General features: G+C 37.0%; 1 protein-coding gene across 5 annotated transcripts in view; it reads right to left on the reverse strand.

The window, feature by feature from the left end:
- Positions 1–473: 473 nt before the first annotated feature.
- Mettl15 (methyltransferase like 15) overlaps positions 474–18,572 on the reverse strand; it is a 178,256-nt gene continuing 160,157 nt past the window's right edge. For 4 of the 5 annotated variants that reach the window (XM_029473757.1, XM_029473755.1, XM_029473761.1 and 1 more), the window contains exon 6: positions 474–1,695. In XM_029473757.1, coding sequence (XP_029329617.1) covers positions 1,253–1,695 — 443 coding nt within the window. In that variant the 3' untranslated portion in view covers positions 474–1,252. The remainder of the gene's footprint in view (positions 1,696–18,572) is intronic. The other variant, XM_021156160.2, reaches the window with a different exon arrangement.

Here is an 18,572-nt window from a genome sequence, read left to right on the forward strand (position 1 = left end):
ACTAGCAAGATTTTGCTGAAAGAACCCTGATATAGCTGTCTCCGTGAGACTATGCCAGGGCCTAGCGAACACAGAAGTGGATGCTCACAGTCAGCTATTGGATGGATCTCTAGGCCCCCTATGTAGGAGCTGGAGGAAGTACCCAGGGAGCCTGGTGGATCTGCAACCCTATAGGTGGAACAACAATGTGAACTAACCAGTCCCCCCCAGAGCTTGTGTCTCTAGCTGCATATGTAGCAGAAGATGGCCTAGTCGGCCATCAGTGGAGAGAGAGGCCCATTGCTCGTGCAGACTTTATATGCCCCAGTACAGGGGAATGCCAGGGCCAAGAGGTGGGAGTGGGTGGGTAGGGGAGTGGGTGTGGGAGGGTGTGGGGACTTTTGGGATAGCATTTGAAATGTAAATGAAATAAATAGCCAATAATAAAATAATAAATAAATAAATAAAAAGAACTAATATCATGCTTTATTTTCATGAAAATGCCATAGTGAAACTTACCACTTTGCACAAGATTTAAAATTATTTAAGGAAACAAAAAACGCAAGATGAAACAAGTGATTACATTGTTTACTAAGAGTATTGATACAACACACAGCAAATAGAAGTTCTGGACCTCAGATTTTCTATGAGGGTTGTTAGAGCAGTTCGACATGCCTCCTTTTCAATGTATGAAATATGGATCATATTGAAAAATGCCTTCAAATGAACTAGGAACTCATTAGTGAAGACTACCAGTATGGTATATTTTAAATAATGTTGAGAATTTAAAATTTGTAAAAAGCTTACATTTGATAAAGTTATGTTAGGGGAAATTATAATTTATTCCATGACCATGATGAATTATATAAGCCATTGAAAGTTCACTGCAAATGTGAATATATCAATTTCGAATTTAGGGCATACAGATATGGTTATTATTTTCTTCAGCAGCTTGAGTTTACAAATTCAGATTAATACAATATCATAGTTCTTCCATTTTCTCATGAAAGAAAAAATTACATTTTATAATTAAAATAAAATGCAGAGATCAACATCAACATTGTTTTCCATTCTTAAGACTCAGCTCCCGGAGTTAAAGTTTTTTATGTCATGTTAAAACTTCCCACATTTTATTCAGAGGGAAAAAAAAAAGCTAAATAACATTAATGTCCAGAATGCCCCATACTTTACATTACATTCAGAAACACAGTTTTAAGTTAGAAAAAAAAATAGAAATATTGAGTAAAAACTTGTGGATCAAATAATAAGATCCTTATAATTTGATGGCTGCTCTGAGCTTGGCTGAGCGCCCTCTGGGGTTATCTCGGACATCTTGATCTTCTGGAGTAAGTACCTTCTTGTGTATCAGCTCCCACTTCAGAGGAGCTCTTACAGAGTTTCTCTCCTCAATCTCATGATCTGAATCCAGCTGGGAAGTTTGCTTCACCTTCTGTCTAATGCTCAGGTTAAATCTTTCTGTCATGCTTATCCCAAGCAAAAAGTGTTTGACAATACGATCTTCTAAGGAATGGAAGGAGAGGGCGACCAGTCGACCACCAGTTTTCAGAAACTTCTGTGCTGTCCTCAGTCCTGTATAGAGCTCATTGAGCTCATTGTTCACAAAGATGCGAAGGGCTTGGAAAGTCTTGGTAGCGATGTGGGTGGATCTTTGTAGCAAGTCTTTTCTTGCATAGACAGCAGAGGGAGGAAAGGCACCTAGAGAGATTTTGTAAGAATAAAGAAAGAAGAAAGGTAACATTAACATTTGCTATGTAAATGTTCTGGAACATGACTTATTTATGGATATTTAAGAACTAAATTTTCTGAGAAATTGTGACATTTCATTCACACTTCCTTTTCTTTGAAGTTTTCTTTATGGTTCAAAACCAAATGTCATAATAACTCAACAACAACGGTAATCGAACAAAGAGAGGAAAATAGAAAGAATAGACATTTTGAAGACATTCATATAAAATTTCACAATGCTTCAAAACCCATTAACTTACAGAAATAAGAAATACCATGTGCTGCCATTAATAAAGGAAGCCACATCTAGCTGCATCATAACTGAACATGCTCAGGACAGTAACAAAGCAAAAGTAACAGGAAAATAACAGATTCTCAGTGGGTCAATGTTCAAGGAATATGAGACTGGGGAGTGCTCAGGCCTAAATAAGACATATGTATCCTCTTCTCGAGGCACAAGGATCTTCCTGAAGAGGGGGTAGAAAGTTACAAAGAGCTAGTGGTAGCAATGGAGGTGGGGGATGACTTTAAGGAAACAGTGTTTTCTCACACACAGCAGGGCAGTTATGTATATGAACTCACAGTGAATGTAACAACACACATAAGACTGTGTAGGCTCAAGTCAAAGAAAATGCCAGCACGGAGGAGGGCAGGTGAGCACCAAGTCCCACATCGTGCTAAGAAGCTGTTGACATTTGATGGCTGCTGGCAGAGGGTACTTCAGTTTTCTTTAATGATGTATTCCCTAGTAGGATGGATCTCATTCTAAGACCATAGATCTCATTCCTAAGACTTGTTGGGCAATAGAAACGACTTTGTAGGGAGAAAAGAGAATGTTCTGTCTTTTGGGGAAAGGAATGGGCAGTAACTACCGTCTTGCCCCTCACCATCTGCAGCAGTTGGGAGAGCTGGCCCTGTACCCCACCTGGGCAGCACAGTAGAGCTGACCCTGGTAACAGGGATGCGGATGAGCTGGCACCGAGGGTGTGTGTGCAAGAGAGCTGGCTCTGCCATGTGTCTGTTGTGAGGTGGCATGGATGTAGGCATGATGTCCTACCCACCTGGCTCCTCACCACCTTCAGTGGTTGGGATAGTTGGCCCTGGGGGTCATGATAATGGGAGAGTTGGCCAAGCCTCTCACTGGCTACAGTATTTGGAGAGCAGGCCCCGGGCCTCAACTGGGTAGCACAGGAGAGCAGGCCCCAGTGGCAGCACCACCAGTGAACCAGTTATCCCCAAGAATGAGGGCATGAATGCAGGAGAACTAACCCTTCGCTTTGGGTGAGCTAGCCAGGGCAGTGCTGGAGAGCTTGCCCTGATGGTGTGGATGGAAGATTTGGTGGGTTGACCAACTAAGCTACTTACTACTATGCCCAGATCCCAGGCTTTTGAGTAGGCCCACCACAAAAATCTACGTTATCTATAAACTGCTGGAGTATGTGAAAGGGCTTCTTCTGCAGTTCCAAAGCTCTAGGATCTCCATGACACAGGGCAACAGCACTATAATTGAGAGGAGTCCTGGTGAGAATCCAGTATTGATGGTGTGTAGCAGAAGCCAGAAGCCTTGGACCAGACACAGCAATAAACATTGCAAAAAAAGTTGTATGGACAAAAAGTTATACAGTGGGACATATTGTTACATACTCCAGTTTCCACAGGGAAAGATTTTAAAGTCTTTGTTTATTTTTATTTTATTTTGAGGGGGTGACAAGGGCAGATACAAAGGGACCAGATAGATGAGTAGGACTGGGGTGCAGGATGTGAAACTCACAAAGAATCAACAAAAAGTTTTAAAGAACCAAACAAAACAAACTAACAATGAGAAGTCAGAGTAAATGATCATGAAATCCACAAAGAATAAAAATATCGCTTAAAACACACAAATCTACAAAGTGAGTTCCAGGACAGCCAGGGCTATACAGACAAACCCTGTATTGAAAAACCAAACCAAACCAAACCAAACTAAACCAAACCAAACCAAACCAAACCAAACCAAACCAAACCAAACCAAACCAAACCAGAAACCCCAAAACAACAACAACAATAATAAAACCAAACCAAACCAAACAAACAAACAAAAACCCCCACACAAATCACAAATGACAAAAGGAAAAGTGTGATAAACCCAGAGTCTAAAAATTAAAACTTTTGCTTCAAAAGATACTGAAAATCTACAGTAAGGGATAAATATTAAATCACAGATCTAATGAGATTTGAATCTAGTACACACAAAGGAAGCAAAGTGCAGAATGATAGAAAATACTGTCTCTGTACTCTTCTGCAACAAGCACATGAGACCAAACTTGCTCTGTACAGTTCCAGGACTGGGCTGAGCAAAAATGCTGACTTTTATTTAGGCTTACTCTGGCAAATATGATGTTAATAGATCGTAGGAATTTCAATGACATTATACAAGAACTTTACTTGTTGAACGGGCCATTAGTGAATATTCCATAAAAATTACATATTCATTCTGCTTCTTATGAATGAATATCTAGAGGATAACTGGAATCCTAATATTTTTAATATCTTTAATATGCTTCTTGCAAAAAAGAAACCATATAAAGATATGTATGCTTAGCTCATAAGTCATAGTAGTTACACAGTATGGGAATAGGCAGTATTGTGTATTACTTTTCTCTGTTAACTGAATCATAGAAAGAAACAACACACAGCAGCATGAAGAACCTGAGGGTCTAAATGAGCAATTGTGGTGATGAGTGCACTCTGTCCTGATATAAACTCCACGCTAGAGGAGGTCAGACTCCAGATAGTTACACTCTAACCTGATGTGTTTCTCGGAAACAAGATGCCACCATGCTACCATCAAAACAGAAAAGCCAGGTCAATTTCTTTCAATCTGCTAACTGGTCCCTTTTATTTTATTTTAAAAGACTTCTAAGGATCTAAACAAAACACAGCAAGTCGATATTTGAGGCTTAGATTAGGAGGAAGCTTGAGTAAGACAGGGTTCTGAGCTGTTTCAACGTTTACAGAATTCAACACTAATGTTGAAAAGAGAAATTCCATGTAAAATACAGTTTAAAGAACATGTATTTTTATATAAAATAACAAAAACATTTGTATAGTTAATGAATTAACAAATATTGCAGAGTGCTTTTAATTGATTTATATATGCTTTCTTATCATTACATTTAAATTTTTGCAGAACTTAAAACCATGGTTATACATGGTAATCACTTAACTTGATATCTTAAAACAGAATTTTCATTTGAAACATATTCATTTCAGGATATAGTGTTAAGCACAGTACTTAATTATCCACAACTGGCTTGATGTTAAATGAGTTCACAAAATAGAGAAAAGTAGAGAGCATAATGTATTTTTACAGGGTACTGTCAATAAATATTTTTGAGAATAATAAAAAATGTTTTATAACAAAATAATAAGAATAACCAAGTGGTGTCTGTAGTGATCATTGAAATTCTAATATAAACAATTTTATTGGGTTACAAAGTATAAAAGGCATTTAGGTTTCCCAGACCCATGGCACCTTCCTATGGCCTCGGAATAAACAGTTTATAATTCTGAGAGTCAGCTAGCTGTAAAACTATGAGGATCTTGACCAATTCTTTTAATCTGAAGAAATATAATTTTATTTCAAAGTAGTAACACAAAGGAAAATTTTTTTACTGTTATATATAACAAATTCACACTAGCTATATCTATAGCACTTGAAAACCTGTAGCTGACAATTCAACACACTTGTAATCAGATGCCCTTTTCTTTAATAAGGTCCAATTTGACCTTTGCAATGCCACACAGTCACAGAAAATGAACACAAAAATCTGTCAATTATCTTTCAGTCTTAATGATAACAAGTCATTATTAATCTATTACGGTTTCATTCTGGGGCATTGTGACTACTGTTTGTGGAATTCTGATGTGGACTACGTTCAGTGGATTTCCTACAGAGGATTTTTAGATGTGGGTCAGTAACTCTCCTGCCTTATATTTAGAGAACAGGGACAGCAGTGGGTTTTGTGAAGTACTTTGCTATTTCTCTGAGTGTCTGTAACACATCTTCCTCTATTTTTGATATAGTAATTTCCATGACTTCTTTTTATTAGCATTTGTGTTTTGTTTTTGTAGCTTATAGGAGAAAAGAAAGTTAGATAATTTGGATTATATAAAATAAAATTAAAAGAGAATAATAAAGGGGAATTGGGAAGCTGGCTCAATCTTTGGAGTGCCTGATGTGTAAACATGAGACTTGTTCAGATACCTAATGTCCAGTAAGAGCCCAGCATAGTGGGGCATGTCCATTGCCCCAGCAATTTGGGCCTAGAGATAGTTGGATCCCAGTGGTTCACTGGCCAGACAACTTAGCCAAACTGATGTGCTTCAGCTTCACTGAGACACCATCTCCAAAAGCAAGAACAACTGACAGGGGCACCAGCATAGATCTCTAGATTCTACACATAAGCACACACACACACACACACACACACACACAAACACACAAAGGTAAGCATAAAAGAACAGCGTTCAAAGCAGTATGAACAAAGCATTACCTAGCAATAATCAAAAAAAAAAAAAACCCCAAAAAGAAAAGAAAATGCCTGCCTAAGTGACACGAAGGATTCTTTAAGGCTTCCTTTAAAAAATTAAAAATTATTAAGATGAGCAGTAAGCACATATGAAAACCCTCCAATGGGTTTCTTCATGCAGTCATTGTCAGAGGCTAGGGCAGAGTTCTTGTGATCATCAAAGGTTAGCCAGAATCACCTACTTCCAAATCACTAGGCAACCAAGATCCAACATCCTACCATATTTGGTGGCTTCTTGCTGGATTAGGCCATACAGAAGAAAATGTTAAGGAAAGTGAGACATGCTCCCTGTCTTTGAGGAGCTCAGGTCTGCAGCCTTCACCCCAACTTAACCTCTCAGGGGCTTTTCATCACAAATAGAACTTGTCTGTCTGCTTTTCCATTTCCGGAGTTTAATCATAAGAGGCTAGTATACCTAATTCATTCAATTATGCACTAGAGTAGCTAAGACAGAAAATATGGTCTCAACCACAAATTGAGTGATTTGGTTTTGTAAAGGGAGAAAAATTCTCCTTTTTTGTGTTTTAAATTCCATTAACACACTTGGCTGCCATAGGGCAATGTATATTAGTTCTATGTGGGAAAAGGCATGCTTAAGCCAGGTAGAACTCATTGCAACAAACTTTTCACAATTACCCCTTATTTACCGAACTCATTAATTCATCTCTGATGATCTTGACAAAAAGAGATGCTTCCTGCTTTCTGCTCCAGCCCTAGCATGTGACAGATAAGCCTGTGGTTCTTACCCTTTGGCACCCACTGGCTAGTTATAGTATTTCTGACAACATGGAGATGGTTGGCTCTACTCCTGACCTAGTAAGTCAGCTCCAGGGGTTCATTATCCGGATGCCAGTACTTTACAGGAGCTTTTGATTTCTTTTAGGCTGAGGGAAAATGCTAGTTTTTAAAACAATTTTTCCATACAATAAATTTTGATTTTGATTTTCCTTTCCCTCAACTACTCCCAGACCCTTTCAGTTTCCTACTCACCAACTTCATGCTCTTGTTCCCTCTCCCTCTCTCTCTGCCCTCCCCCTTTCTCCCTCTAAACCAATTATACAAAATTTTACAAAAATAAAACCAAATAGGACAAAATTGCTCAAACAAAATGAAACAAAAAGTCCACAAAAAGACAGAGTTCATTTTACGTTGATTAATGATTCCTGTGCACGGCGTGCCCTGGAGTGTGCCTGATTGATAGAGCCAGTGGCACTCCATTCAAGAAAACTGATTTGCTCCTTGCCAGTGGTATCAATTACAAATGCATTCCCGTGGATTCCATGTGCACTTCCCCCTCTCAGTGCTGAGACCCCGTCTGGCTTGAACCTGAGCAGGTCCTGTGTGTGTTGCCACAGTGCCTGTGAGTTCATGCCAGAGATGTTTGGCATGCAGCCAAGTATTTACTAAATAAATGTATATTGACTAGGTAATGAATACATAATGGACATGAAATGAACAGAAAATGAGTGAATAAAACTCCAGGACTATTAGTGCAGAGTTCTCTTACCATCTTTCAGGGCCTTGTAAAGGACATGACTTTCATATGAATGAGTGAGTACAGGAAAAGCAAAAACGTCATTAGCTACTGAAAACATGACAACCATTACAAACCAAATCATGATAGAGGTCCAGACCACCGTGTCAGATGTGATTGTGGGTACTGAATTATGATGTTAATGGGGCAACTGAGCCCTCAAATTTGCTAGCAATTTCATTGTCTCAACAAATATGATTGCATGGATTTAATTATATGGGATAATGACTGGGCTGGCCTTAACTCATCAGGCATTTGCACATCTAAGGGAGCACTTGCAGATAATTTTCACTTTAGAAAATGCAAACTTGCAAACCTTTAGTATAAAATACATTGCCAACATGCAAGTTGAGCATAATGTTTATATATTTTCTTTTGCAAAATAAAAATAAAATTGGAAAGTTACATTTAAAAGTTATTAAAATCTTAAACAATTTAAACTACATAAACATAGCCATCGTTTAAAAGAAAATTAAAAAACTAAAGGAAATGCTGTTGTACATGAAGTAAACTGTTAATATTATTATTTTAAGAATCAACCAAAAGGCATGCTTCCTGTGTCTGGTTGCATATATATTCACACCTACATGAATGAGCTGCAAAATGGTCTGTCATATGCTTTGCTTATATACCTTACTTTGAAAAATAACTTCAGCTCTATAGATGTCTTATAATTAATTTTGTTCATTAATTTATCAAGTATTTATATTGACATACACATATAAGATAGCTCAAAATACAATCATAAATAAGATATAGGTGCATTTAGACTGGAACAATTCATATTGCTGCCATAATAGTAACATGTAAGATATTTTCTATTTAGTTTTCACAAAGGGTCTGTAATAGACATATATATTGGACAGTTTATGTTTCTATATGACACAAAAGCTCTACAAAGTATATCAGTCAGAGTCTGAGCAAAGTGTTTAGCCCTGTATGAGATAACTGTATGTCCATACATACAATTGGAATTGTTTAGGTCAAAGGATATTTATGCCCATTTACATTAGGATCAATACTTCTAAACATACCCTCTAAGTAGATTGCACCAATTTACTTCCATCAATGGTATATTCTAGATGCAATCTCCCCACATCCTTGTCGGTACTAGGAATGATCACTCTTCAGCCCTCACTAGTCTAATAGAAGGCAAATGATAGTGCTCTGGTGTTTTAATTTGCATTCTTTGGCAATTAGTAGGACTGGGCATCTTTTCAAATTTAATAGCCATTTGATTCCGGCTGTAAATTGCCTGAATGAATCTTATGCTCATGTTCCTAATGTGATACTGCTTTTTTTCTTTATTGATTTGGAAGGCTCATTTATAAAATAATAATATCAACCCTTGGTCTCTCCTATTTAAATTATTTTTTCAGACTGACCTCAATTTTGTAGATTTTCTGCTATACAGAAATTAAGGATTTTGTGGTGTGAGGACTGAACCTCAACCAAGAAAAAAATTCTGTATATGACAAATTAGTGTATTTGTATATGTGTATGCAGGTATGTGGTGCCTGTGCATGCACATGAGGAGGCCAAAGGAGGTCACAGGATGTCTTCATTTTTTGCTCTCTTCCTTATAAGCCTCCAGACAATGTCTTGGAACCAGAAGCACACTTCTGGGCTAGAGTGGCTGCCAGAGCACATCCACAACAAGACTGTCTCCACTCCACAGTTCTGGGCTCTTAGTCAGGCCTGACTGTACATGGGTGCTGGGAGTCCCATTCAGGATCTCATGTTTGCAACACATGCACTCTCATCAACAGAGACATTTCCTCACACCTTCTGCCCCCATTAATTAATTAATTAATTAAAGGTATATTTCAATGAAGAAAGCCTATGGCTCTCCAACATTATCAGTTTTATTTTGGGGATATTTCTGGTTTTGTTTATATGCTTAAGAATTTGATTCACAGGAAAAATAACTTTTATTAAACTATGAGAACTAACACACATTTTTTTATTGATTTACAACACTATTCTGATGATATATCACATTTCAAGATTCAGATCAAAGTGTTCAACATTTTCAATTCTCTTTTGCTAATGTACTTCTCTATTTTTCTACCAATACAAGAGAATCTTAATACTGGCCACTGCTGCCTTATAATAGGTTTTGTCATTTGGGGTAACCTCCTGTTAACCATTCCAGTCCATAATTGACCTCCTTTTCAAAGTTGTGTTGTATATTTATCTAGAATTTATCATTCCAAATTAAATAAATACTTAATGAAGCATGTAAAAAGGGTGGTAGTATAATTAGAACTGCAGTAAATTTCTAGAATTTGAATAATAATTAACATTGTCATAATATTAAACTCATCAATCTAGAGAATATAGTATTTCTGCTCACATTTTACATGGTGTCACTATAATTTAATAGCTGTTGTCATCTAAGGCATGTTCAAGCATCTGCAAGTACATCATTTACACAAACACATCTTAATCATCGCTAAGGAAAAGCACAGAACGATTATGCTTCTATCAAGACTGCACTAGATAACAGACAAAGTGCTGGACCTTAAAAAGTCTTTGTGGTTGTAGGCATGAAGTAACACGCTTAATTTCTGAGTTTGTCTTCTAGTTGTAAGATGACATATTTATAATTCTGAAACATGGGATTACTGTAAAAACAAACAAAATATTCAAAGGACTCAAGAGTATTTAGTGTATATCCCCTGCCCTCAAACTGTCCCAGGTGGATATCATTCACACATATACTCCTCTCCTTGTCTAAGCTGTAAAACTGAGTAGGTAGGGAAAAGGTATGCTAAACATTAGGGATTTGCCAAACATTTATTCTGGACTAATAGGAAAATGGGTCAGAATACAAAAAAAAGTGCAAAATGTTTTTAATGCACAAATTAATGGTGCAGTGCCAAATTTACAAAGTAGTGTTTATATATTAAAAGGATGAGGTTTTAGAATTATTATTTTTCATTTGATGTTGACTATTTAATAACTGATGTTATGAATAAGTACTTGAGCTTCATTAACATAAACCATCCAGGTCATGTTTCACCCATCTGGTCAGGAGATTATTTTCCATAATCAAACTTCTAGATTTCTCTTGCAATACAATTTATACAACTTGCATCCTGTCATTTTAAGGGTACAAAATTTTGTTTTGGTTTTTCTTAGTTTTATTCTTCTGTTGGATTCTTCTTCTTTTTTTCTTTTTTGTTCTAGCTTTCATAGGATGTCTTTCTACACAGGTATCTTCTTTCTTAAGCATAGCCCCACAACAATAAAATATATTGTGAGTCACTTTAATCCACTCCTTTGTTTTCATGGTCTTGCTCTGCTGGCTCATGTATTTGGTTTGCCTATTAGCTGAAGTGCATCTAAAGTTACCGACCAGTAGAAAATCTCTAGACTAAAATAATTACAGTCCATAATGTCACATGAAGTAGTCTATAAAAGCCAAAAGATGCCTATTCTTAACAATACACCACTCCCTCATTTAACCAATACTTAGCACCTTTAATAGTCTATAAATACTGAGGATAAAAACACTTGAAGGTATGTAACCACTGTCCTGAATAAATTCTTAAAATAACAATTTCTTATTAAAACCTTTAATAAGAATGACAAGCAGATGTTATGGAAACTCCTATCAAAGATACAGTGCACAGTAACATAGGAGGAAAAAGAGAAAGAAGACACCTGACTGTCTACAATACATTTTCTTCATTTTCTAACCTGATGATTCCAGGAAACTGGCTTAGTGAAACATAACACCCTAAAATCCCAACCAAGCAATAGAATGTTTATGTCAAGTAAGTATAGAAAATGCAGCATGTCTTACTGCCCCTCTGCAAACCCACAATGTCCATGGTGAAGTCTTAAATCTAACTATTTAAAGTTCTTTAGTCAGTGTTTCTCAAATATTGTCTGAGCCCGTGTGTGTGCATGTGCATGTGAGAGACAGACAGACAGACAAACAGACACAGACACACACACAGAGACAGAGACAGGAGCATTAAGTGGAGGAGCTGGACTTAATTAAATATTAAGTATTTTCCTCTTTATAAATTATTATTATTTATTATTATTAATAATAATTGATATTATTATTATTGCTTTCCACTTTATAAATTAAGGCAAGATCTCTTCATAAAAATGAAGCTTAACAATTCAGGCTAATTTAGCTCAGCATCTTGGCCTAGATTCTCTGTCTCTGCCTCTAGGTCACACACACCTGACTCTGTGTGGATGCTGGGGATCCAAACTCCTTGGTTTGCATGGCAGGCACTTAATCCACTAAACTATCTATCTCTCCAGTTACTTTTATTTCCAATGCCAATAACTCCATATAATTTATCTTACAGGTAGCACTCTTGGGGGGATCCTGAAAGCAAACTTTCTGCTAATTATGCTTATGTACTTTAATTATGTCATTAAATCCCTATCCAAGTTATAAAAGGTAGTAATCAGACATCTTTATATGCAATTAAACTAACAAAACAAAAACAAAAGCAAAACCAAAAAACTAAAGGGTCAACAACTGCTTCTACAATTTGTAGGTACTGTGTGTGGATGAAACTCTTTAAAATACCAGTTATTTGTCTTTTGGATAATACATTGTGTATGTAACCACTCCAGAAGGAAATTACATTTCTGAGCCGTTTATTGGACATTTACCAAAGGATATTCATATCAGCACTATTTGCTGCTGTTGTTAAACTTAATCATTTCTGTTTAGATATAATTCAGTGTCCTTAGGATGATTTTGGGCTTGAATGTGCTCAAAACAAGGCAGAGTTTTAAGATGGTCTGTTCAGCAAATCTCTTTATCTCTTTTTTCCGGATTAGGAAGAACCAAAGCTAAAATGATAGCACCAAGTTCAGAGTGCTTTTACACAGGCTCTGATTCCAAGTCAGGTGTTTTATGTAACACTCTCTTTCTCTGGGCGAAAACAAGTATAGAATCTTTACTCTAAACCTGAATAGCTTGTTACTGAGAGATGTTTTAATGGATGCCAAATCTCTTTGCATCAATTTGCAAGAGTTTGGCTTTCTCTCTGCATGTCCCTGGGGGGAGATGTGCATTGTCCGCCTTAAAGACTGTGCATCTGGTGAAAGCAACAACCACCCTGGTCTTATAACCCGGGAATGGAAATGAATACCTTTGCCTTTTGTCTTTCTCATTCTATTGAAAATAACTTATTGTTAGCTCGGGTTAGTAGACTGCACATTTGTCTTCCCTTTTCATCTGCTTCCATGATAGTGGGACATTTATAAAAGCGACAGTTGTGACTGGTGCCATTATCTAGACTTTTGGGTAGGTACAGATTACATGTATTTGATTAAGGAGCAAGATGCATTAAATTCACCTGTTAGGAAGACTGTGGTCTACAGATGTAGTTATGTTTTTAAAAGGTTTGCTGAATAGACTCCAGCTAAGCAAACGTAGGGAGAAGTATATATACAAATGTAATAAAAGATATTTTTTTTCTGGCAAAAAGTTTGAGTAATTAAGTCCTGTTCCTTTTAATTTCTTTAAAGCTTCTTCAGAAATCTTGACAGAGGAAGTAAGATATTTTCCAAACATTTGTTGTTATACATTTCTCATAAACACATGGTTTTAACAATAGGGCTTGCCTGGCTTTCTCCTTCAGCCTCTGCACACCCTCTCCAGTGACTAGGATACCTTTTCTTCCCTCTGGAAGTTTTCATCTACTTATCCTTAATACGCACCAAAATGCCTTATTTTTTCAACACATATTTCAACTTAGTACTGGGCCCTACATGTTTGAGCTCATACTAGATTGGAAATTCTTATTTACAATCTTTTAATTCTTATTTCTCAATCCCAGTTATAGAAACTTCTGAGTGACAAAGAGGAAAACCCACTGGATAGAAGCTATCTTCACCATCTGAGTCAGAGATAGCAATGAACAGGAAGCGGTAGTCAGTTCTGGATCTCATGTCTTCTTAAGATTGTTTATGTGTACAGGTTTATGTGGCAATACATTCCTGTCTCCATCACATTTTCAAATGGTCCCGGAACCCCAAATAAGATGAATTTCCATGAAAGCAAACAATGGTAGCTCAGCTTTTACTTCCTAATGTACCACTTTAAATCATGCCATCCCGAGGCCTCAGCACTCCCCCACCACGTCATACCACCACTGCATGGGTTCCAAATTTCCTTCCAGGTCACTTAAGAAGCTGGAAACTGTTAGTGAACTGTCAGTTTTTTTCTGACTCACAAAGGATTTCACGTTAAAGGAAAAAAAAAATGTGCTCAGTAGCAGCAGTTTATATTACATATGATAACGGAACTCAATTTGTATGTGAAAGCAATTTATTTTCAGTAATAAAAAATGCCATCTTTTTACTAGATAAATGTATTAGGTCCCACAGAGAAATTAACATTTTTAGTTTTAGGATACACTCGTACTACTTACACTTTTTAAAATGTAATACATTTATATGCTCAAGTGTATTGTGATTTTTTTAAGCTTGTGGATGAAATTAGCAATGTACTGAGGCTGTCAATACAAAGCATTGCTATTCTCCTGAGTCATAGGTTTAAAAATTAATTGAGCTCTTGCACCTGTTTGCCGGCATTCATCTGCTGAGTCTCCATCACATTTAATAAGTCTCTGTGACGCAACTCGTGTCCTTTCGCCTGGGATCCTTTAATACTGTGTTCAATTTTCACCAGTCTGAAACTCAAGGAATATTACAAATTTCAAACTGTTAATTAAAATCTGTGAAACAGAATAATTCTGGGTAAAATTGGCTTTACTCAGTGAGGTTCTTTTAAACTTCTTCAAAGTCTCTTCTAATCTCTAACTCCAACCAGGTTAATTCTGATGACAACATGATCTCACTGTGGGTACCTGAGGTCTGCAAATGGGAATAACACACAGGGCATGTGGGAAGATCTACGAGGTTATCTATAAACATAATTTTAGATAGAACCTTGAATGTTCACTAAACATTAGTTTTACTTATCATTATTATCATCATTAAATTAGTGCTCAGTCTGGGTGAACTGGCATTGGAACATCCTTCCTTTTTAGCACTAGTGATTAAGGCTAGGTAAAGTTATTGCATATCTGTGTGTATATGTCAGTGTACATGTGTACCATGCATGCAGGTGGCTAGAGAGGCCAGAAGAGCACATTAGATCACTTAGTAGTCGAGTTAAAGGCAATCGTTATTTTCCCCATGTAGGTGCTGGGAACTGAAGCTAGGGCCTCTGCAAGAGCAGCAAGGGGTCTTAACTGAGTTGTCTGTCTCTCCAGCTCTGAGCAACATTTTCTCCTTGAGATGTTTAGGTTTTCTTCGTATCTGTCCTAGAGCAGACTTTATTTCCTTCTAAGCTGGACTTGAGAGACTTCTAAGTTTACTCATGAAATGCTATTTGATAATTCAGTTTCAAATACACTTCAGCATTAACAAATCTGGTCTATACTAGTTTAAATTAAACAAATTTAAAGTCAGATAACAATGTATAATCATTGTTCTGAGCAACAGCCATGATATGCTGATATGACCTCAAAATTTGATTGTGCATTTGCCTGTACTTTTTTTTTTATTTCACATTATAATGAAGCAACCTAATACTTTATTTCTTGTTCAATGTTAGTATAAAGAATATTTTTTTAAGACAGAGGAAGCACACAAAAATATAGTGATAGAAAACTACCTTGACTAACTGCTTTAGGGAAAAAATGTTCAAACTAAAGTTTGACAGCAACAATTATTTTTTGATAAATATTTTATTTATTCCTTTTTAAAAAATCTCCCTTTTATTTTAGAAACAAATAACGGCATAAGCCCTTAATGTAACTGTATAGGAATGTTAATCCAGCCACTCGCTGCTCCCGTAGGGATTGCATCCAAAGATCTAGGTCTGTGTAATCCAGCTGGAATGCAGATATGCCACACACCTTTAATCACTTTGGCTGGAATAAGGATATGCCCTTAGCACACACCTCTAAGGTAATATTAGTTCGTACAAGGAAGTAGCCTTGTTTGAAATTGATATCTAATTGAGGGGCAGGCAAAGTGATGAATCAGAGAAAGATAGAATGAGTCAGAGATAGGATATGCCCAACTCTCATGAGAACAGCACAGGAAAAACAATCGATTTAAGAACAGCATAGGCAGAGAGAGTCAGCAGAGTCTGCACAATGAGTGCAGTCGTGGGGTTGAGTTCCTTACAGAGCTCATGCAGCTCAGTGCAGGTCAGCAAAGGCAGCTGAAGCCACAGAACAAGAAAGTGAGAAGATTAGAATAAATTGCCAGAGTTAGTTTGGAACCAAGCAGAGCAATTCATTGAGAAGCTCAGAGAAGGCAGACTGAGTAAGTCAGCTTGGAAGATTAGATTGCATGGAGGCTAGAAACCTCCAGGCCTAGGCCTAGGGATATTTAGAACAGAGGAAAAAAACACTATGGGCTCAGCCTAAGCCATGTATTCTTACAGCTTGAGTACAGCTCTCACCTCATTCCTTTATCTGAGGAAAACCCTCCAACATTTAGATGTAAATCATTTTACTTTTTAAGTTCAATCTAATAAGCAATGTATTACTATATAACTTTCCTTATTCCTTAAAGTATCAATTGACATTTCAACAGTAAATTTATTTCCGTGGAAAGATATGCTTTACATGTCCCAATGCAGGAAAAGATGATTAGTTTTCTTTTTCCTAAAAGTCATGTCATCCCTGTGGGAAGGAAGGCTGAAATGAAGTGATCAACCTAGCACAGATGATACTGCTTCACAAAACCCAGGGTAGCAAAAGGCCACACAGGAGTACTGTGCAGTGTGCTCATTTACTCTCAGACTTACCCTGGATCTGGATAGACAGGGGAGCAAACATAAGTGCACTTGGACCTTAAATCTCACAGTATTCTTAGAGGCCATGTCATTGGCTGCTCATAGAAATTGTTTTCATTCACAAAAATAGGCAAAGTGGGTTGGACACAATTAATCCCTCAAGTTCACAGAGCAAATAAGAACAAGCAATAGATTTGAGGGTTTGCCTGTGTGTGTACGTGTGTACGTGTCTATATGAATGTAAACTGAGGCAAACAATATCTTCAGTAGTTACTCAGGTGTCATCCACCTTTTTGGTTTTTGGTTGGTTGGTTTGGTTTTCGTTTGTTTTGAAACAAGGTCTCACATTAGTCTGCAGCTCACCCATTAGGCTGGACTGACCAGCCAGAGAATCACCAGCATCTGCCTGCTTCCACCTGTAAATGCAGCACAGGAACTGCAGTTGAATGCCACCATCTTGACTTTGTTTTCCCCGATGGGTTCAGATTCAGGTGCTCTCCCTGTGTGGTGCTGTGCTCAGACTAAACTGAACTGTCTCCACAGTCTGATTTTGGGAGGTTGTTACTCCTGTCTTCTGTTCTTACCTTCCCTCCAACTTCTTGATCCCTTTGATGTTCTCCAGCTCCTTAAAACTGATTCCTAGTTAACACTAGGAATTTATAATTTCCCCCTGAATTTTCATTTTACTTTCACTATAATTGCACACATCATTTCATCCATTTATTTGTCCAACAAGCATACATAAAACCCTGCCTTTGCATCTAGTTTATGAGTCAGAATAAAGGTTACATAAAAATTCTAGTCTCAGGAAATAAACATATACATGTAGTCAATATGAATCACAAATACAAATGAAGCCTCACTGTCTTCATTTTTCCTACTCAAATAGTATCATGAATCACCTACCAACTGTTGACTATGGATGGATCAACTGTCTAACTTGTGAATGTAAAGTTCTTTAGATATCCTTTGAATTTGCCATAAGCCTTAAGATTACAAACGAATACTTATGTTGGTTTAAGCAAAGTACAATTAGTATGATTGTCTGCTGAACAAAATATTGCCAACTATCATCAGAGCTATTGCTCACCTCTATTTCAAGATAAGAAAGATGGTCCAGAGCTCTTTCTGTAGGAAGCAAGCTGGAGAACTAGAAGTTTGAACTAAGTCTTTTCTCTCACAAGATTAACAATTAATTAGCTATCAGCTGCTCTGGCCAAAGAAGAGAAAGGACACTAGAATCTAGAAGTGCTCCAGTACAAAATGCAGGCAGCCACCCTCTTGAAAACACATGGACTTAAATTTTTCAAATAGAAGCAGATCTACAATCGTCTTGCATTTCAAAACTACTTAAAATTATATACGTTCTTTAGAAGTCTAGCTACAGCGAATTCTCTCCCATCAAGAGCGTGTCTGCGTATGTTAAAAGTCATTTAAAAGATTCTATAATAAAAAAATTGGCTGAGAATTGTTTTTAAGATGTTATTGAATAATAAGAATATACATAATCTTATTCTAAAAATAAACAAATCAAAGGACCAAGAAGCAATGTGTTTTTTTAGCTTGCCAGCATATGCTATTTCAGTGTTCTTAGAGCATTCCTATGATTGACATTCTTATGACGAATAAAATGGGAAATCATTTTTTATTTGATGTCATTTTTAAAGTCAGTCTCTTCTTTTAATATGCATTTTGAAAATTTCTTTTTTGTTAATTTATTTTTTATTTATTTTTTATTTTTTATTAGGTATTTTCCTCATTTACATTTCCAATGCTATCCCAAAAGTCCCCCATACCCACCCCCCACTCCCCTACCCACCCACTCCCCCTATTTGGCTCTGGCGTTCCCCTGTACTGCGGCATATAAAGTTTGCAAGTCCAATGGGCCTCTCTTTCCAGTGATGGCTGACTAGGCCATCTTTTGATACATATGCAGCTAGAG

This window comes from Mus caroli, chromosome 2 (genome assembly GCF_900094665.2).
Source record: "Mus caroli chromosome 2, CAROLI_EIJ_v1.1, whole genome shotgun sequence".
Classification (NCBI taxonomy): Eukaryota; Metazoa; Chordata; class Mammalia; order Rodentia; family Muridae; genus Mus; species Mus caroli.